General features: G+C 69.5%; 3 protein-coding genes across 3 annotated transcripts in view; 2 read left to right on the top strand and 1 right to left on the bottom strand.

Moving 5' to 3' along the window:
• The window catches only part of LOC309604138 (myosin-binding protein C, fast-type-like), a gene marked incomplete at both ends in the record, with an annotated part of 22,964 nt that extends 21,104 nt beyond the window's left edge, over positions 1-1,860 (top strand). The window contains 3 exon segments of the mRNA XM_082339050.1: positions 488-601; positions 603-675; positions 1,850-1,860. Of these exon segments, the coding sequence (XP_082195176.1) occupies positions 488-601; positions 603-675; positions 1,850-1,860 (198 nt within the window).
• Positions 1,861-3,469: 1,609 nt separating this feature from the next.
• On the bottom strand, positions 3,470-8,826 carry LOC309604137 (uncharacterized protein; the record flags this gene model as incomplete). The annotated part of the gene is made up of 4 exons (XM_082339049.1): positions 8,620-8,826; positions 7,578-7,718; positions 7,330-7,502; positions 3,470-3,482 (listed from the first exon to the last, which is right to left on the bottom strand). The coding sequence occupies exons 1-4, from the start codon at positions 8,701-8,703 to the stop codon at positions 3,470-3,472; spliced, it is 411 nt and encodes a 136-aa protein (XP_082195175.1). The 5' UTR covers positions 8,704-8,826.
• A 249-nt stretch (positions 8,827-9,075) lies between these two features.
• Positions 9,076-16,168, top strand: LOC309604135 (ER membrane protein complex subunit 10-like; the record flags this gene model as incomplete). The annotated part of the gene is given in 10 exon segments (XM_082339047.1): positions 9,076-9,203; positions 10,609-10,675; positions 10,776-10,783; positions 10,785-10,889; positions 10,992-11,021; positions 11,023-11,097; positions 12,818-12,835; positions 12,837-13,000; positions 14,430-14,523; positions 16,058-16,168. Coding segments are annotated over 10 exon segments (792 nt in total). The 5' UTR covers positions 9,076-9,083.
• Between the last annotated feature and the right edge of the window lie 4,846 nt (positions 16,169-21,014).

The following is a 21,014-nucleotide window of genomic DNA, read 5'->3' as shown; positions in this document are numbered from 1 at the left end:
GCCCGAGGGGGATGCACGGGGACGCGGGGGGGTTTCGGGGTGCCCGGGTGCATCTCGGGGTGCCGGGGTGCACTTTGGGGTGCCCTGGGTGCACTGTGGGGTGCCGTGGGGTGCATCTCGGGGTGCCCCTGCCCCCAGCCCAGGGTGGTCTGGCTGCAGAACCAGGGCGGGGGTTTCGTGGTCCCCCCAGGCCAAGGGGGGCACACGGGGGACGCGGGGGGTTTCGGGGTGCCCGGGTGCATCTCGGGGTGCCCGGGGTGCACTGTGGGGTGCCGTGGGGTGCATCTCGGGGTGCCCTGCCCCCAGCCCAGGGTGCTCTGGCTGCAGGACCAGGGCGGGGGTTTCGTGGTCCCCCAGCCCGAGGGGGATGCACGGGGACGCGGGGGGTTTTGGGGTGCCCGGGTCCATCTCGGGGTGCCGGGGGTGCACTGTGGGGTGCCGTGGGGTGCACTTTGGGGTGCCCGGGTGCATTGTGGGGTGCCCCCAGCCCAGGGTGGTCTGGCTGAAGAACCAGGTGGCCATCGGGGAGGACCCGCGGTTCCTGGCGCGCCACAGCCAGGGCGTCCTGACGCTGCAGATCCGCAAGCCCGGGCCCTTCGACGGGGGGCACCTACGGGTGCCGGGCCGTCAACGAGCTGGGGGAGGCCCTCACCGAGTGCAAGCTGGAGATTCGGGGTGCGGGGGGGGCCCCGATACCGGGGGGGGGCCCCGATACCGGGGGGGGGCCCCGATATCGAGGGGGGGGCCCCGATACCGGGGGGGCACCCAAGGGTCCGGGAGGGGACCAGTGGCACCGGTGATGAGCCGAGAGGCGCCCACCAAAGGGAGCTGGGGGGGGGGGGGGTGGGGGGGGTCCCCGATACCTGGGGGGGGTCCCCGAGATCTGGGGGGGGGCCCCGATATCGAGGGGGGGGTCCCCAAGATCGGGGGGGCACCCAAGGGTCCGGGAGGGGACCAGTGGCACCGGTGATGAGCCGAGGCGCCCACCAAAGGGAGCTGGGGGGGGGGGTGGGGGGGTCCCCGATACCTGGGGGGGGTCCCTGGGGTCTGGGGGGGGGCCCCGATACCTGGGGGGGGGCCCCGATATCGAGGGGGGGTCCCCAAGATCGGGGGGGCACCCAAGGGTCCAGGAGGGGACCAGTGGCACCGGTGATGAGCCGAGGCGCCCACCAAAGGGAGCTGGGGGAGGGGGTGGGGGGGTCCCCGAGATCTGGGGGGGGTCCCCGATATCTTAGGGGGGTCCCCGATACCTGGGGGGGGCCCCGATATCGAGGGGGGGGCCCCGATACCGGGGGGGCACCCAAGGGTCCGGGAGGGGACCAGTGGCACCGGTGATGAGCCGAGAGGCGCCCACCAAAAGGGAGCTGGGGGGGGGGGGGGGTCCCCGAGATCTGGGGGGGTCCCTGGGGTCTGGGGGGGTCCCCGATACCTGGGGGGGCCCTGGGGTTCGGGGGGGGGGTCCCCGATACCTGGGGGGGTCTGTGGGGTCTGGGGGGTCCCTGGGGTTCGGGGGGGGTCCCCGATACCTGGGGGGGGTCCCTGGGGTCTGGGGGGTCCCTGGGGTTCGGGGGGGGGTCCCCGATACCTGGGGGGGGTCCCTGGGGTTCGGGGGGGGGCCCTGGGGTTCGGGGGGGGTCCCCGATACCTGGGGGGGGTCCCCTGGGGTCTGGGGGGTCCCTGGGGTTCGGGGGGGGGTCCCCGATACCTGGGGGGGGTCCCTGGGGTCTGGGGGGTCCCTGGGGTTCGGGGGGGGGTCCCCGATACCTGGGGGGGTCCCTGGGGTTCGGGGGGGTCCCCGATACCTGGGGGGGCGGCAGCAGCCCCCCAACGCGTCTCTCCCCCCCCCCAGTGCCCCAGTGACAGCGACGGAGGAGGGTGAGCGGGGGGGCGATGGGGGGGTTCATGGGGGGGGGACTGGGGGCTAATTAATTGGGGGTTAATTGGGGGGTTAATGGGGGTAATTAGGGGTTAATTAATTGGGGGTTAATTGGGGGGTTAATGGGGGTAATTAGGGGTTAATTAATTGGGGGGTAATTGGGGGGGTTCATGGGGGGGATTGGGGGTTAATTAATTGGGGGTTAATTGGGGGGTTCATGGGGGGGATTGGGGGTTAATTAATTGGGGGGGTAATTGGGGGGGTAATGGGGGTAATTAGGGGTTAATTAATTGGGGGTTAATTGGGGGGTTAATGGGGGTAATTAGGGGTTAATTAATTGGGGGGTAATTGGGGGGTTAATGGGGGTAATTAGGGGTTAATTAATTGGGGGTTAATTGGGGGGTTAATGGGGGTAATTAGGGGTTAATTAATTGGGGGTTAATTGGGGGGTTAATGGGGGTAATTAGGGGTTAATTAATTGGGGGGTAATTGGGGGGTTAATGGGGGTAATTAGGGGTTAATTAATTGGGGGTTAATGGGGGGTTAATGGGGGTAATTAGGGGTTAATTAATTGGGGGTTAATTGGGGGGTTAATGGGGGTAATTAGGGGTTAATTAATTGGGGGGTAATTGGGGGGGTTCATGGGGGGGATTGGGGGTTAATTAATTGGGGGTTAATTGGGGGGTTCATGGGGGGGATTGGGGGTTAATTAATTGGGGGGGTAATTGGGGGGGTAATGGGGGTAATTAGGGGTTAATTAATTGGGGGTAATTGGGGGGTTAATGGGGGTAATTAGGGGTTAATTAATTGGGGGTTAATTGGGGGGTTAATGGGGGGTAATTAGGGGTTAATTAATTGGGGGGTAATTGGGGGGTTAATGGGGGTAATTAGGGGTTAATTAATTGGGGGTTAATTGGGGGGTTAATGGGGGTAATTAGGGGTTAATTAATTGGGGGTTAATTGGGGGGTTAATGGGGGTAATTAGGGGTTAATTAATTGGGGGGTAATTGGGGGGTTAATGGGGGTAATTAGGGGTTAATTAATTGGGGGTTAATGGGGGGTTAATGGGGGTAATTAGGGGTTAATTAATTGGGGGTTAATTGGGGGGTTAATGGGGGTAATTAGGGGTTAATTAATTGGGGGGTAATTGGGGGGGTTCATGGGGGGGATTGGGGGTTAATTAATTGGGGGTTAATTGGGGGGTTCATGGGGGGATTGGGGTTAATTAATTGGGGGGGTAATTGGGGGGGTAATGGGGGTAATTAGGGGTTAATTAATTGGGGGTTAATAGGGGGGGTTCATGGGGGGATTGGGGGTTAATTGGGGGGTTAATTGGGGGGTTCATGGGGGGATTGGGGGTTAATTAATTAGGGGTTAATGGGGGGGATTGGGGGCTAATTAATTAGGGGTTAATTGGGGGGTTAATGGGGGTGATTGGGGGTTAATTAATTAGGGGTAATTGGGGGTTAATGGGGGGGATTGGGGTTAATTAATTAGGGGGTTAATTGGGGGGTTAATGGGGGGATTGGGGGTTAATTAATTAGGGGTTAATTGGGGGTTAATGGGGGGGATTGGGGGTTAATTAATTAGGGGTTAATTGGGGGGGCTAATGGGGGTGATTGGGGGTTAATTAATTAGGGGGTTAATTGGGGGGTTAATGGGGGGATTGGGGGTTAATTAATTAGGGGGTTAATGGGGGGATTGGGGGTTAATTAATTAGGGGGTTAATTGGGGGGTTGATGGGGGTGATTAATTGGGGGGTGTTTAATTGGAGGGTGATTAATTGGGGGGTGATTAATTGGGGGGGTGTTTAATCGGGGGGCCATGTTTAATTGGGGGTGTTTAATTAGGGAGGGTGATTAATTAGGGGGTGATTAATTGGGGGTGTTTAATTGGGGTGATTAATTAGGGGGTGATTAATGCGGTGAATAATTGGGGGTGATTAATGGGGTGTTTAATTGGGGGTGGTTAATAGGGGTGGTTAATTGGGGGTGATTAATTGGGGGTGATTAATGGGGTGATTAATTGGGGTGGTTAATTGGGGGTGATTAATTAGGGGTGATTAATTAGGGGTGATTAATGGGGTGGATAATGGGGGTGATTAATGGGGTGGTTAATTGGGGGGGTTAATTGGGGGTGGTTAATGGGGGGTGGTTAATTGGGGGTGGTTAATTGGGGTGGTTAATGGGGTAATTAATTGGGGTGATTAATGGGGTGATTAATTGGGGTGATTAATTGGGGGTGGTTAATTGGGGGTGGTTAATTGGGGGTGATTAATTGGGGTGGTTAATTGGGGGTGGTTAATTGGGGGTGATTAATTGGGGTGGTTAATTGGGGGGGTTAATTGGGGTGGTTAATTGGGGGGGTTAATTGGGGGTGATTAATTGGGGTGATTAATTGGGGGTGATTAATTGGGGGTGATTAATGGGGGGTGATTAATGGGGTGGTTAATTGGGGTGATTAATTGGGGGGGGTTAATTGGGGGGGTGATGAGCGCTGGGGGCGCGGCCCCCCCTGACGCCTCCCCCCCCCCCAGGGCCGGAGGAGGGGGGGAGGGGCCCCCCCGGGAATAAACGGAGCCCCCGGCTGCGCCCGCCCGTGTCCGTCTGTGTCCGTCTGTCCTTCCTGGGGCTATGGGGCGTCCGTCTGTCCTTCCTGGGGCTATGGGGGGGGGTCCGTCTGTCCTTCCTGGGGCTATGGGGGGGGGGGTCCGTCTGTCCTTCCTGGGGCTATGGGGCGTCCGTCTGTCCTTCCTGGGGCTATGGGGGGGGGGTCCGTCTGTCCTTCCTGGGGCTATGGGGCGTCCGTCTGTCCTTCCTGGGGCTATGGGGGGGGGGTCCGTCTGTCCTTCCTGGGGCTATGGGGCGTCCGTCTGTCCTTCCTGGGGCTATGGGGGGTCCGTCTGTCCTTCCTGGGGCTATGGGGCGTCCGTCTGTCCTTCCTGGGGCTATGGGGGGTCCGTCTGTCCTTCCTGGGGCTATGGGGGGGGGGGGGTCCGTCTGTCCTTCCTGGGGCTATGGGGGGGGGGGTCCGTCTGTCCTTCCTGGGGCTATGGGGGGGGGGGTCCGTCTGTCCTTCCTGGGGCTATGGGGGGTCCGTCTGTCCTTCCTGGGGCTATGGGGGGGGGGTCTGTCTGTCCTTCCTGGGGCTATGGGGGGGGTGTCCGTCTGTCCTTCCTGGGGCTATGGGGGGGGGGGGGGGTCCGTCTGTCCTTCCTGGGGCTATGGGGGGTCCGTCTGTCCTTCCTGGGGCTATGGGGGGGGGGGGGGTCCGTCTGTCCTTCCTGGGGCTATGGGGGGGGGGGGGGGGGTCCGTCTGTCCTTCCTGGGGCTATGGGGCGTCCGTCTGTCCTTCCCTGGGGCTATGGGGGGGGGGTCCGTCTGTCCTTCCTGGGGCTATGGGGGGGGGGGGGTCCGTCTGTCCTTCCTGGGGCTATGGGGGGGGGGGGTCCGTCTGTCCTTCCTGGGGCTATGGGGGGGGGGTCCGTCTGTCCTTCCTGGGGCTATGGGGGGGGGGGGGGTCCGTCTGTCCTTCCTGGGGCTATGTGGGGGGGGGGGTCCGTCTGTCCTTCCTGGGGCTATGGGGGGGGGTCCGTCTGTCCTTCCTGGGGCTATGGGGGGTCCGTCTGTCCTTCCTGGGGCTATGGGGGGGGGTCCGTCTGTCCTTCCTGGGGCTATGGGGCGTCCGTCTGTCCTTCCTGGGGCTATGGGGGGGGGGGTCCGTCTGTCCTTCCTGGGGCTATGGGGGGGTCCGTCTGTCCTTCCTGGGGCTATGGGGGGGGGGGTCCGTCTGTCCTTCCTGGGGCTATGGGGGGGGGTCCGTCTGTCCTTCCTGGGGCTATGGGGGGTCCGTCTGTCCTTCCTGGGGCTATGGGGGTGTCTGTCTGTCCCTCCTGGGGGTTTGGGGGGGGGTCCGTCTGTCCTTCCTGGGGCTATGGGGGGGGGGGTCCGTCTGTCCTTCCTGGGGCTATGGGGGGGGGGGGGGTCCGTCTGTCCTTCCTGGGGCTATGGGGGGGGGGTCCGTCTGTCCTTCCTGGGGCTATGGGGGGTCCGTCTGTCCTTCCTGGGGCTATGGGGGTGTCTGTCTGTCCCTCCTGGGGGTTTGGGGGGGGGTCCGTCTGTCCTTCCTGGGGCTATGGGGGGGGGGGGTCCGTCTGTCCTTCCTGGGGCTATGGGGGGGGGGTCCGTCTGTCCTTCCTGGGGCTATGGGGGGGGTCCGTCTGTCCTTCCTGGGGCTATGGGGGGGGGTCCGTCTGTCCTTCCTGGGGCTATGGGGGGTCCGTCTGTCCTTCCCGGGGGCTATGGGGGTCCGTCTGTCCTTCCTGGGGCTATGGGGGGGGGGTCCGTCTGTCCTTCCTGGGGCTATGGGGGGGGTCCGTCTGTCCTTTCTGGGGCTATGGGGGTGTCTGTCTGTCCTTCCTGGGGGTTTGGGGGGGGTCCATCTGTCCTTCCCGGGGGGCTGCGGGAGTCCCCAGGGGTGACCGGGGCGTCCGTCTGTCCTTCCCGGGGGGCTGCGGGAGTCCCCAGGGGTGACCGGGGCGTCCCTCTGTCCTTCCCGGGGGGCTGCGGGAGTCCCCAGGGGTGACCGGGGCGTCCGTCTGTCCTTCCCGGGGGGCTACAGAGTCCCCAGGGGTGACCGGGGCGTCCCTCTGTCCTTCCCGGGGGGGCTGCGGGAGTCCCCAGGGGTGACCGGGGCGTCCGTCTGTCCTTCCTGGGGGCTGCGGGAGTCCCCAGGGGTGACCGGGGCGTCCCTCTGTCCTTCCTGGGGGGCTACAGAGTCCCCAGGGGTGACCGGGGCGTCCCTCTGTCCTTCCCGGGGGGCTACAGAGTCCCCAGGGGTGACCGGGGCGTCCGTCTGTCCTTCCCGGGGGGCTGCGGGAGTCCCCAGGGGTGACCGGGGCGTCCGTCTGTCCTTCCCGGGGGGGCTACAGAGTCCCCAGGGGTGACCGGGGCGTCCCTCTGTCCTTCCCGGGGGGCTGCGGGAGTCCCCAGGGGTGACCGGGGCGTCCCTCTGTCCTTCCCGGGGGGCTGTGGGAGTCCCCAGGGGTGACCGGGGCGTCCGTCTGTCCTTCCCGGGGGGCTACAGAGTCCCCAGGGGTGACCGGGGCGTCCGTCTGTCCTTCCCGGGGGGCTGCGGGAGTCCCCAGGGGTGACCGGGGCGTCTGTCTGTCCTTCCCGGGGGGCTGCGGGAGTCCCCAGGGGTGACCGGGGCGTCCGTCTGTCCTTCCCAGGGGGGCTGCAGGAGTCCCCAGGGGTGACCGGGGCGTCCGTCTGTCCTTCCCGGGGTCGAGGCGGGGCTGGACGCAGCACGGGGGGCCCACACTGTCTCCCTTCCACCTTTATTGGGGGGGGGGGGGCCGGGCGCCCCCTCTCCCAGCTCCTCGCCGTCCCCAGGGGGGGCCCGGGGTCCCGTCCCCCCCCCAGGGAGTCCCCGGGGGGGCGGGGGGCACCCACCGGGGTCCCTGAGGAGGAAGAGGAGCCGGATCCAGCGGACGAAGACGCGATGGAGGCGTTGGGGCGGCGCCAGGAGCTGGAGGTAGAAGGTTCGGCCGGTGACCAGGCGCGCCCGGAGCTGGTGACGCCGGCGGCTGTGCAGGGACAGACGGACGCAGGACAGCGGCAAGAGCCTGGCGGGGAGGAGGGCGGCTGTCGGGGGGGTGTCAGGGTGTCGGGGTGCTGGGGGGGGGGGAGCGGGGGCTCACCCGAAAAGCTGGAGCTCCTCGGCTTCGGGGGCCGCCGGCGGCGGCCGCGCCAGCAGCATGAGGTCGGGGAGCGGGAGGAGGGGGGCTGGTGGCGGCGATGCCCACCGTCACCCGGCTGGCCGCCTCGCCGCTGCGCGTCACCTGCGGGGACAGGGACCCGGTGACGGGGGGGGGGGGCGCGGGGGAGGGGGCTGGGGGGACGCGGGGAGGGGGACGGGGTGGGGGGCACGGGGCCATGGGGGCCATGGCTGAGGGGACACGGGGAGGGGGACAAGGCCACAGCTGAGGGGACACGGGGCCATGGCTGGGGGGACACAGACTGGGGGACAGGGCCACAAAAGAGGGGACAGGTATGGGGGGGACAAGGCGATGGCTGAGGGGACAAGAAGGGGGACACAGGGCCATGGCTGAGGGGACATGGGGAGGGGGACACAGGGCCATGGCTGGGGGGACAAGTGAGGGGGACACAGGGCCATGGCTGGGGGGACACAGGCAGGGGGACAAGGCCACAGCTGAGGGGACACAGGGCCATGGGGGCCATGGCTGGGGGGACACAGGCAGGGGGACAAGGCCGTGGCTGGGGGGACAAGAAGGGGGACACAGGGCCATGGTTGAAGGGACATGGGGAGGGGGACACAGGGCCATGGCTGGGGGGGCCACGGGGAGGGGGACAAGGCCACAGCTGAGGGGACACGGGGCCATGGCTGGGGGGACACAGACTGGGGGACAGGGCCACAAAAGAGGGGACAGGTATGGGGGGGACAAGGGGGGGGGACAAGGGCATGGCTGGGGGGACAAGTGAGGGGGACACAGGGCCATGGCTGGGGGGACAAGGGGGGGGGGTGGACGGGGCTGTGGGGGCCATGGCTGAGGGGACAGGTGAAGGGGACAGGGCCACGGCTGAGGGGACACAGGGCCACGGGGGCCACGGCTGAGGGGACAGGCGAAGGGGACAAGGCGATGGCTGAGGGGACACACGGAGGGGGACAGGGCCACGGCTGAGGGGCCACGGGGCCACGGGGGCCGCGGGGCCTCCCCTCACCTGCAGGAAGTCGCTCTCGAAGAGCGGGCAGTCCCGCAGCCGCCCGTACTCCCCCCGGGCCAGGCAGCGCCACAGCCGGCCCATGCGGCCGGGGAGGGCCCCGGGGGAAGGGAAGGGCTCGCGGAGGCCCGGGGGGGCTCACGGAGGCCGGGGGGGGGGCTCACGGAGGCCCGGGGGGGCTCGGAGAGGCCGCGGGCAGGCGAGCGGTGCCGCCACTCAAGATGGCGCCGGGACGCCTCAAGATGGCGCCCGCGGCCTCGCGCGCCGCGGCCCGCCGGGCGATGACCACGCCCCCCTTTAACCACGCCCCTCCCCGCGAGCCACGCCCCCTTTTAGCCACGCCCCCTCAGCTTACCGCCCCGCTCCCGCCTCTCGGCGCCACGCCCCTTTCCCGCCGTGCCCGCCCCTTCCCGCCGTGCCCCACCCCTTCCCGCCGCCGTCCCGTCGTGCCCTGCGCGGCCAAGATGGCGGCGCGGCGGCGGGCGGCCCCGGGCCCGGGCCTGGGCCTGGCGCTGCTGGCGGCGGCGGCGGCGGCGGCGCTGGGCGGCGGCGGCGGGAGCTGCCGGGGAGGCCCCGGGCTGCGGGTGAGCGGCGGGGCGGGGCCGGGGGGCCGCGGCGTTAATAGTAATGAGGGGGGCGGGGCCTGTCGGGGGGGGGTGCCGACTCGTTAATATTAATGAGGGGGCAGGACACGCCCACCCCACCCCCCCGGTTTGCCCCCCCCCAGCCCCTTCGTTCGTATTCATGGGGGGGGGGGGGGGGTATGGGCAAGGGGACCTCATTAATATTAATGAGGGAGCGGGTGCTGTCCCCTGCCGGCTCATTAATATTCAGGAGGGGGCGGGCACTGCCCCGCTGACTGACAGGCGTGGGGGGGCAGGGGCTACCAAGTGAGAGGTCATTAATATTGATGAGTAAGAAGGTTATCTGTGGTGGCAGCTCATTAATATTTGTGAGTAATGAGGTCTTCCCTGGTGATAGCTCATTAATATTCAGGAGGGGGCGGGGCCTGCCCCACGGTGGCTTATGGGGGGCGGGCCCTATGAGCAGCTCATTAATAATGATGAGGGAGATGAACTGCTGAGTGGGAGCTCATTAATATTGATGAGGAAGCGACTCTTGGCTGGTGGTGACTCATTAATAATGGAAATTATGGGCTGGTAGGTGACAGCTCATTAATATTAATGATCCTGGCTGGTGGGAGCTGCTTAATATTCATGAAAGCAGGTCCTGACTGGTGACAGCTCATTAATATTCACGAGAAGGCGGGCACCGCCCCACACTAATTTATAAGGTTTATAGTGGGTGGGCGGTGCCCAGTGTCTGTTCATTAATATTCATGAGCAGAGGGCAGGCAGCACCCCATCTCCTCATTAATATTCATGAACAGGCAGCTATTACCGATTACCAGCTCATTAATATTCATGAGGGATGGCCAGTGCCACTGTCTGCCGTTGTCTTGTTAATATTCACCGGGGGCGGGCACAAATCGTGGCTGATTAATATTCATGAGTGATGGGCAGCACCCCTGCTTGCGGTCATCTCGTTAATATTCATTGGGGCGGGCACAAATCGTGGCTCATTAATATTCATGAGGGGTGGCCAGTGCCACTTGCGCTGTGTGGCGTCGGCTCGTTAATATTCATGAGGAGCAGCCTCAAATCTTTCTTTGCTCATTAATATTCATGAGAGACGGCCAGTGCCCCTGCCTGCACCCATCTCGTTAATATTAATGAGGGGCGGGCACAAAACCGGCCGGCTCATTAATATTCATGAGCAGGGTGACCCTGGCCTGGGTCCTCTTGTGGGGGAAGGGGGGGGGGGGGCCCTTTTGGGGGGGCGTCCCCCTCTTTTGGGGGGGGTCCCCCGCTTTTTGGGGGGGGGTCCCCTCTTCGGGGGGGGGTCCCCCCATCCCGGGGGGGGGGGGTTCCCCATCCCGGGGTCCCCTCCCTGCCCCCCACCGCCCCCCCCTTTCTCTCCCCCCCGCAGCCCGGCGAGAGCCGTGACGGGGAGGCCTGCGGCCTCTCCCTGCCGCTGGAGCACTCCTTCGAGCTGGGTGAGTTCGGGGGGGCGCAGGGGACAGCGGGGGGGGGGGGACACGGGGACGCTGGGGTCACCCAAGCGGTCCCCTGTCCGTCCGTCTGTCCCTTCCCTAGACGACACCCCCCCGCTTTCGCAAACGGGGGACGCTGGCCTGGACCCCCGGCGCCGAACCCGCCCCCGCCCTCACCCAGAAACAGCTCAGCGAGGACGAACGCAACCGGCTGCGGGTTCGGGGGGGGACCCCGGGGTTGGGGGGGGGACCCCAGGGGTTGGGGGGACCCCGGGGGACCTGGCAGGGGGGTGACACTGCCCCCGTCCCCCCCCCGCAGGAGGTGGCGGCGAGGGACGGGCTGTACCGGCTTGCGGATCCCCCGCAAGCCCCCGGGCCCCGGGGAGGAGAGCGGCCCCCAGTACGTCACCTCCTTCCTCCGGGCGGTGAGTGGGGGGGGCACCCCGCCCTGGGGGCCCCCGTTGTCCCCTCCCCCCCCCCCGTCCCCCCCCACACCCCCTTTTCGCCCCCTGATGGCCCCCCGTTGGCCCCGGGCTGCCCCCTGTCCCCCCCGGTGTCCCCCCGTCACCCTGTGTCCCCCCCCGGTGTCCCCACTGTCACCCTGTCCCCCCCCCGGTGTCCCCCCATCACCCTGTGTCCCCCCCGGTGTCCCCCCCGTCACCCTGTGTCCCCCCCCCGGTGTCACCCCCATCACCCTGTCCCCCCCGGTGTCCCCCCGTCACCCTGTGTCCCCCCCTGGTGTCCCCCCATCACCCTGTGTCCCCCCCCGGTGTCCCCACTGTCACCCTGTCCCCCCCTCGGTCCCCACTGTCACCCTGTCCCCCCCTCGGTGTCCCCCCATCACCCTGTGTCCCCCCCCCGGTGTCCCCCCCGTCACCCTGTGTCCCCCCCCGGTGTCACCCCCATCACCCTGTCCCCCCCTCGGTCCCCCTGTCACCCTGTGTCCTCCCCCCGGTGTCCCCCCCGTCACCCTGTGTCCCCCCCCGGTGTCACCCCCATCACCCTGTCCCCCCCTCGGTCCCCCTGTCACCCTGTGTCCACCCCCCGGTGTCCCCCCCGTCACCCTGTGTCCCCCCCCGGTGTCACCCCCATCACCCTGTCCCCCCTCGGTCCCCCTGTCACCCTGTGTCCCCCCCCCGGTGTCCCCCCCGTCACCCTGTGTCCCCCCCCGGTGTCACCCCCATCACCCTGTCCCCCCCTCGGTCCCCCCGTCACCCTGTGTCCCCCCCCGGTGTCACCCCCATCACCCTGTCCCCCCCTCGGTTCGCCCGTCACCCTGTGTCCCCCCCCAGTGTCCCCACTGTCACCCTGTGTCCCCCTTGGTGTCCCCCCCGTCACCCTGTGTCCCCCCCCAGTGTCCCCACTGTCACCCTGTCCCCCCCGGTGTCCCCACTGTCACCCTGTGTGTCCCCCCAGTGTCCCCCCGTCACCCTGTGTCCCCCTCAGTGCCCCCTGTCACCCCATAACCCCCGTCCCCCCGTGTCCCCTGTCCCCCCCAGTGCCCCCATCACCCCCGTCCCCCCCCGTCCCCCCGTGTCCCCCGTGCCCCCCATCACCCCCGTCCCCCCCCGTCCCCCCGTGTCCCCCCATGTTCCCCCCCCCGTCCCCCCGTGTCCCCCCATGTCCCCCATAACCCCCGTCCCCCCGTGCCCCCCATCACCCCCCGTCCCCCCCCGTCCCCCCCCGCCCCCCGTGTCCCCCCGGGGCCCCCATAACCCCCGTCCCCCCCGTGCCCCCCAGTGCGCCCCGTGCCCCCCATCACCCCCGTCCCCCCCCGTCCCCCCCCCGCCCCCCGTGTCCCCCCGGGGCCCCCATAACCCCCGTCCCCCCGTGCCCCCCTGTCCCCCCCCCCGTCCCCCCGTGTCCCCCCGGGGCCCCCATAACCCCCGTCCCCCCGTGCCCCCCATCACCCCCGTCCCCCCCCGTCCCCCCCCGCCCCCCGTGTCCCCCCGGGGCCCCCATAACCCCCGTCCCCCCGTGCCCCCCTGTGCCCCCATCACCCCCTGTCCCCCCCCCGTCCCCCCGTGTCCCCCCGGGGCCCCCATAACCCCCGTCCCCCCCGTGCCCCCCATCACCCCCGTCCCCCCCCCGCCCCCCGTGTCCCCCCGGGGCCCCCCATAACCCCCGTCCCCCCGTGCCCCCCAGTGCGCCCTGGTGGAGTCCCCACCTCTCGGACCAGCTGACGCTGCACGTGGACGTGGCCGGGAACGTGGTGGCCCTGGGGGTGGTGGCCGTGCCGGGGACCTGCCGGGGCGCGGAGGTGGAGGACGTGGACCTGGAGGCCTTCAACACCTCGGTGGCCCTGCGGCAGCCCCTGCCCGCCGCCACGTGAGTGACGGGGACGCGGTGGGGACACGGGGACACGGTGGGGACATGGGGACGTGGGGATGTGGTGGGGACGTGGGGACATGGGGACACGGGGACGTGGTGGGGACGCGGTGGAGGACATGGACCTGGAGGCCATCAACACCTCGGTGGCCCTGCGGCAGCCCCTGCCCGCCGCCACGTGAGTGACGGGGACACGGGGACGTGGGGACATGGGGACACGGGGACGTGGTGGGGACGTGGGGACATGGGGACGTGGTGGGGACGTGGGGACGCGGTGGAGGATGTGGACCTGGAGGCCTTCAACACCTCGGTGGCCCTGCGGCAGCCCCTGCCCGCCGCCACGTGAGTGACGGGGACGCGGTGGGGACACGGGGACACGGTGGGGACATGGGGACACGGGGACACGGGGATGTGGTGGGGACGTGGGGACGCGGTGGAGGACGTGGACCTGGAGGCCATCAACACCTCGGTGGCCCTGCGGCAGCCCCTGCCCGCCGCCACGTGAGTGACGGGGACGCGGTGGGGACACAGGGACACGGGGACACGGTGGGGACGTGGGGATGTGGTGGGGACATGGGGACATGGGGACGTGGGGACATGGGGACGTGGTGGGGACATGGGGACATGGGGACGCGGTGGGGACATGGGGACACGGTGGAGGACGTGGGGACACGGTGGAGGACGTGGCCCTGGAGGTCCCCAGTGCCATCTGCTGCCACGTGAGTGACGGGGGGGACACGGGGGGGGGACCTGAGGGACACTGGGGGGACATGGGGGGACACGGGGGGGACAAGGGGACACGAGGGGACAAGGAGGTGGCTGTGGAGGGGACACGGGGGGACACACGGGGACATGGGGGGACACGGTGGGGACACTCAGGGCCTCAGTGGGGTGGGGACATGGGGACACGGGGGGGGGGCATGGGGGGGGGGGGAGCTCTCCTGCAGCCGGGGGGGACACGGGGACACGGGGGGGTGGCACAGGGGGATGGGGTGACACTGGGGGGGGCAGGGGACGCAGGGACCCTGGGGGGGGGCATTTTGGGGGGGCCATTTTAGGGGGGGCATTTGGGGGGGGGCCATTTGGGGCAACCATTTTGGGGGGGGGCCATTTTGGGGGGGCCATTTGGGGGCAACCATTTTGGGGGGGCCATTTTAGGGGAGGCCATTTGGGGCAACCATTTTGGGGGTGGCCATTTTAGGGGGGCTATTTTAGGGGGGGGCCATTTGGGGCAACCATTTTGGGGGGGCAGTTTGGGGGGGGCCATTTTGGGGGGGCCATTTGGGGGCACCCTATGGGTGCTGCGGCGGGGGGAGGGGGCCGTTTCAGGGGGCTGTTTGAGGCGGGGGGCGGCCGGGGGGTTTGGGGGACCCCCCTGAAGGGGGGGGGCTGGGTTTTGGGGTCCCCGTGACCCCCCCGGCCCCCCCAGCCCCGAGACGGCCGCCTTCATCCGGCACCTGGAGCAGGAGCAGGCCCAGCGCGCCAAGAACCCCCAGGAGCAGAAGTCCTTCTTCGCCAAATACGTGCGTGGCCCCCCACACCCCCCCAGGGCACCCCAAAAAACCCTCACCCCCCCCCCAGGAGCCCCCAAAAACCCCTCACCCCCCCGAAGCACCCCAAAAACTCCTCACCCCCCCAGGGCACCCCAAAAACCCATCACCCCCCCAGGGCCCCCCAAAAACCCCTCACCCCCCCAGGGCACCCCAAAAACCCATCACCCCCCCAGGGCCCCCCAAAAAACCCCTCACCCCCCCCAGGAGCCCCCAAAAACCCCTCACCCCCCCCAGGGCACCCCAAAAACCCCTCACCCCCCCCAGGAGCCCCCAAAAACCCATCACCCCCCCAGGGCACCCCAAAAACCCCTCACCCCCCCAGGAGCTCCCCAAAACCTCTCACCCCCCCCAGGAGCCCCCCAAAACCTCTCACCCCCCCAGGGCACCCCAAAAACCCCTCACCCCCCCAGGGCCCCCCAAAAACCCCTCACCCCCCCCAGGGGCCCCCCAAAACCCATCACCCCCCCAGGGCCCCCCAAAAACCCCTCACCCCCCCAGGGGCCCGCCCCCAAAAACCCGTGTGTCCCCCCAGGGGCCCCCAAAAACCCCTCACCCCCCCCAGGAGCCCCCCAAAAACCCCTCACCCCCCCCAGGGCCCCCCAAAAACCCCTCACCCCCCCCCAGGAGCCCCCAAAAACCCATCACCCCCCCAGGGCCCCCCAAAAACCCCTCACCCCCCCCAGGGGCCCCCCAAAACCCATCACCCCCCCAGGGCCCCCCAAAAACCCCTCACCCCCCCCAGGGGCCCCCAAAAACCCATCACCCCCCCAGGGCCCCCCAAAAACCCCTCACCCCCCCGAAGCACCCCAAAAACCCCTCACCCCCCCAGGGCACCCCAAAAACCCCTCACCCCCCCCAGGGCCCCCCAAAACCTCCTCACCCCCCCCCAACCCCCTAAGACTCACCCGTGTCTGACAACCCCTCCCCCAGGCACCCCAAAACCCCTCCGTGTCCCCCCAAAATCCCCCCCGGCACCCCCAAATCCTCCCTGCCCCCCAAACCCACCCCTGGGCCCCCCCAACCCCTCCTGAGCCCCCCCAACTGCCCCCAACCCCTCCTGGGCCCCCCCAACCCCCCCTGGGCCCCCCAACTCCCCCCATCCCAGTCCTTGGGGACCCCCCAACCCCCCCTGGCCCCCCAACTCCCCCCAACCCCTCCTGGGCCCCCCCAAACCCCCCCGGCCCCCCAACTCCCCCATCCCAGCCCTTGGGGTCCCCCCAACCCCCCCTGGGCCCCCCAACTCCCCCCATCCCAGCCCTTGGGGACCCCCCAACCCCCCCTGGCCCCCCAACTCCCCCCAACCCCTCCTGGGCCCCCCCAAACCCCCCCGGCCCCCCAACTCCCCCCATCCCAGCCCTTGGGGACCCCCAACCCCTCCTGAGCCCCCCCAACTCCCCCCAACCCCTCCTGAGCCCCCCCAACCTCCCCCAGCCCCTCCCCCCCCGGGCCCCCCCCCTTTTCTCGGGGGGGGGTTCCTGGGGTGACCCCCCCTTTCCCCCCGCAGTGGATGTACATCATCCCCATCGTCCTCTTCCTCATGATGTCGGGAGCCCCCGACGCGGGGGGGGGCCAAGGGGGGGCCGCGGGGGGGGGGGGCGGGGCGGGGGGCAGGTGAGGCCCCCCCCGCCCCCCAAATCCCCCCCCCGCGGGGGGGGGGGGGGCAGGGAATAAACCCGGCTGTGCCCCCCCCGCCCCCGCGCTGATTCTTGGGGTCCGGGGGGCGGGGTCTCGGGGGGGCGGGGTCTCGGGGGGCGGGGTCTCGAAGGGGTGGGGTCTCGGGGGGCGGGATCTTGGGGGCGGGGTCTCGAAGGGGTGGGGTCTCGGGGTGGGGGGCTCCAATGGGGTGGGGTCTCAGGGAGGGGCGTGGTTTCAGGGAAGGGCGGGGTCTCCCGGAGGGGTGGGGTCTCAAGGGGGCGTGGTCTCAAGGGGCGGGGCTCCCCAGGAGGGGCGGGGTCTCAATGGGGGTGCGCCCTCCAAGAGGGGCGGGGTCTCCAGGGGGAGTTGGGTCTCTGGGAGGGGCGGGGTCTCCGGGAGGGGCGGGGCCTCGAGGGGGCGGGGTCTCTGGGAGGGGCTGGTTCTCCGTGGGAGGCGGGGTCTCCGGGAGGGGCGGGGTCTCCAGGAGGGGCGGGGCCTCAAGGGGGCGTGGTCTCCGGGAGGGGCGGGGTCTCCGGGAGGGGCGGGGTCTCCGTGGGAGGCGGGGTTTCCCGGAGGGGCGGGGTCTCCAGGAGGGGCGGGGTCTCAGTGGGGGGCGGGGTTTCCCGGAGGGGCGGGGTCTCCAGGAGGGGCGGGGTCTCCGTGGGAGGCGGGGTCTCGGGGCGGGGCTTGGTGGGCGGGGTCTGCCCAGGTGTGAGTGGGCGGGGCTGCCGTAGTGGGCGGGGCATTGCAGAGGTGCGGGCGGGGGCGGGGCCCCATCCGGTGGGCGGGGCGTCGCGGCCCGGGTGGGCGGGGCTCCGCCGCCCCTCTCCCGCTCGGCGCGGGGTGGGCGGGGCCGCGGTGGGCGTGGCCGGGCGGAGGCGGCCGCCGGGGTGGGCGTGGCCGCGGTGGGCGGGGCCGGGGCCGCTCCGCTCCCGTTCCGCCGCGCCGGGGGCTCCGCTCGGCCGCTGCCCGGGGCCGCCCCCGCCGCCACCGGCTCCGCCGGCAGGTACCGAGCGGGGGGGCGGGCCACCGCGCGGGGGGTCGGGGCCAGCGGGGGGAGGGGGCCGGGCCACCGTGCGGGGGGTCGGGGCGACCGGGGGGGGCGATCAGGGCGACCGCGGGGGGGTTCAGGGCGACCAACAGGGGGTCGGGGCGACTATGAGGGGGGTCGGGGCGACCGTGGGGAGGGTCGGGGCGACCATGGGGGGCGTCAGGGCGACCATGAGGGGGGTCCGGGCGACTATGAGGGGGGATCACGGCGACTGGGGGGGGGTCGGGGCGACCGTGGGGGGGGTCAGGGCGACCACGAGGCGGGTCAGGGCGACTGGGGGGGGTCAGGGCGACCGTGGGGGGGGTTCGGGGCGACCGTGCCGGGGGTCAGGGCCAGCGTGGGGGAAGGTCGGGGCGACCATTGTGGGGGTTCAGGGCGACCATGAGGGGGGTCGTGGCCACCGTAGGGGGGCGTCAGGGCGACTGGGGGGGGTCGGGGCGACCACGGGGGGGGTCGGGACCAGTGAGGGGGGGGGGCGGTGGAACGGGGCCGTGCAAGGCACGGGGGGGGGGTGGGGGAGGGGGCGGGGGCGTGCAAGGGGGGGGAGGGGGGGATTTGTGCAAGGGGGTCGTGGAACGGGCGTGCAAAGCGGGGGGAGGGGCGTGCAAGGGGCGGGGGAGGGGGTGGGGGTGCAAGGGGGGGGCGTGCAAGCGGCGGGGAGAGGCGTGCAATGCCCCGGGGGGTGGGTGTGCAAGGGGGGGGGCGGGGTGTGCAAAGGGGGGGCGGGGGTGTGCAAGGGAGGCCGTGCAAACCGTGCAAGGCAGCGGGGGGGGGGGGGGCTCGGTGCAATGGGGCCACGCTCGTGCAAGGCGGCCGCGTGCAACGTGCAAGGCGGGGGAGGGGGTCTGTGCAAGGCGCTCGTGCAAGGGAGGTGCTCGTGCAAGGGGGTGCTCGTGCAAAGGGGGTGCTCGTGCAAGGGGGTGCTCGTGCAAGGCGGGCGTCGTGCGGGGGGGGTTGCTCGTGCAAGGGGGCTGTGCAACGTGCAAACGGCAGGGAGCTCCGTGCAACGGGGGGGGGGGGGGGGGGGGGGGGGCTTGTGCAAGGGGGGGGGGCGGTGGTGACAGGCGTGCAAGAGCGGCCGGGCGTGCACGTGCGCCTCCGGGGCCTGCGGGAGGGCGGGGCTTGCACGCGCGCGTGCAAGCGGCCCCGCGCGGGACCCGCGCCCTCGTTCGGCCTCGTTTGGCCTCGTTTCGGTCCCCCGCCCCCACCCTCGCACGTGGGGCCGAGGCGGCGGCGCGGCCGGGCACGCGCGCGTGCGAGCGCGCGGGGGGAGCGCCGGCCACGTGCACGGGTGCAGGGGTGGGCGTGCAAGAGGGGCGGGCGGCCCCGTAGCCGCGCGGCGGGCGAGCGCGGGCGAGCGTGCGAAGGGCGCGCGGGCCCCCGTGCGAGCGTGCGAAGGGCGCGCGTGCGAAGGGCGCGCGTGCGAAAGGGCGCGCGTGCGAAGGGCGGGGCGTGCGAGAGGCGCCGGCGCGGCGGCGGGGGAGCGCGCGTGCGTCGCACGAGGGCGCGCGCCCGCCGCGCCTCGCGCGGGGGCCTCGCACGAGGGCCTGGCGTGTGCGCGCACACGCGTGTCCGGGCGCTTGCGGCCCCCCGCGCCCCTCCCCCACCCCCGGGCCTGGCAGCGCCTGACGGTCGCCATGGCAACGGCAAAGGATTCTGGGTGCGAACCGGGCCGAATCGGGGCCGGGCCTCGCACGAGGGGTGCGCGTGTCGCACGAGGGGTCGCCGCCTGGCACGAGGGGCGCCCCGCGCGCGCGGGGGGCGGTGCCACGGCCTGCTCACACGCGTGGTGCCGCGCACGCGCGCTTGCACACGCCCGCTCCCGGTGCGCCTGCGTCCCCCCTCTGCCTGCACGCTTGCACACGCGTGCTCCCCCCGCTCACACGCTTGCACACGCCTGCTCCTGGGGCTCACGCCGGCTCCCCGTGCACACACACGCTTGCACACGCGTGCTCCCCGTGCACAGGCACGCTTACACACGCCGGCTCCCCGTGCCCACACGCTTGCACACGTGTGCTCCCCGTGCCCACGCCTGGTCCCTGTGCACGCGTGCATTTGCACACGCCTGCTCCCAGTGCCCACGTGTGCTCCTGGTGCCCACACACGCTTGCACACGCGTGCTCCTGGGGCTCACGCCTGCTCCCCGTGCACACACGCTTGCACACGCCTGCTCCCACTGCACACACGGCATCCCCACGCAAACACGCTTGCACACGTGTGCTCCTGGTGCACGTGCATGCTCCCTCTGCACGCACGCTTGCACACACGCGTTCCCCACGCTCACACGCTTGCACACACGTGCTCCCGGTGCCCGGGCCTGCACCCCATGCACACACACGCTTGCACACACGTGCTCCTGGTGCACGTGCATGCTCCCTCTGCACGCATGCTTGCACACACACGCTCCCCACGCTCACACGCTTGCACACACGTGCTCCTGGTGCCCGGGTTGCACCCCATGCCCACACATGCTTGCACACGCGTGCTCCTGGTGCACGTGCATGCTCCCTTTGCGTGCACGCTTGCACACACATGTTCCCCATGCTCACACGCTTGCACACAGGTGCTCCTGGTGCACGTGCATGCTCCCTCTGCGTGCATGCTTGCACACACGTGCTCCCCACACTCACACGCTTGCACACACGTGCTCCCGGTGCTCACACCGGCTCCCGGTGCACACACGCGTGCACACACGCGTGCCCCCGGTGCCCGGGCTTGCTCCCTGTGCACACACGCTTGCACACATGTGCTCCTGGTGCTCACACCGGCTTCCCATGCACACGTGCTTGCACACACGTGCTCCCCGTGCTCACACGCTTGCACGCACGTGCACACCGGTGCTCACACCAGCTCCCCATGCACACACACGCTTGCACACCTGTGCTCCTGGTGCACGTGCATGCTCCCTCTGCATGCACGCTTGCACACATGTGCTCCCCACGCTCACACGCTTGCACACCTGTGCTCCTGGTGCACGTGCATGCTCCCTCTGCACGCACGCTTGCACACATGTGCTCCCGGTGCTCACACGCTTGCACAGACGTGCTCCCGGTGCTCACACGTGCTCCCCATGCACACACACGCTTGCACACCTGTGCTCCTGGTGCATGTGCATGCTCCCCCTGTGTGCACGCTTGCACAGACATGCTCCCGGTGCTCACACCGGCTCCCCGTGCACACACACGCTTGCACACACGTGCTCCTGGTCCTCACACGCTTGCTCACACCGGCTCCCCGTGCACACGCGCTTGCACTCATGCGTGCCCCCGGTGCCCAGGCCTGCTCCATGTGCTCACAGGCTTGCACACACGTGCTCCCCATGCACACACGCGCTCCCCACGCTCACACGCTTGCACACACGTGCTCCCTGTGCCTGGGCCTGCACCCCATGCCCACACACGCTTGCACACGCATGCCCCCAGTGCTCGCACACACTTGCACACACGTGCTCCCCACACTCACATGCTTGCACACACATGCTCCCGGTGCCCACACACGCTTGCACACACGTGCTCCTGGTGCACGTGCATGCTCCCTCTGCACGCACACTTGCACACACGTGCTCCCCACGCTCACACACGTGATCCCCATGCTCACACGCTTGCACACCTGTGCTCCTGGTGCACGTGCATGCTCTCTCTGCACGCACGCTTGCACACACGTGCTCCCCACGCTCACACGCTTGCACACGCGTGCCCCCGGTACCCGGGCCTGCACCCCATGCACACACACGCTTGCACACACGTGCTCCTGGTGCACGTGCATGTTCCCTCTG

Source organism: Platalea leucorodia (assembly GCF_965183815.1).
Source record: "Platalea leucorodia genome assembly, contig: HAP1_HAP1_SCAFFOLD_378, whole genome shotgun sequence".
Taxonomy (NCBI): Eukaryota; Metazoa; Chordata; class Aves; order Pelecaniformes; family Threskiornithidae; genus Platalea; species Platalea leucorodia.
Note: the sequence above shows the minus strand (reverse complement) of the source record. Positions and strands in the feature narration are given on the sequence as shown.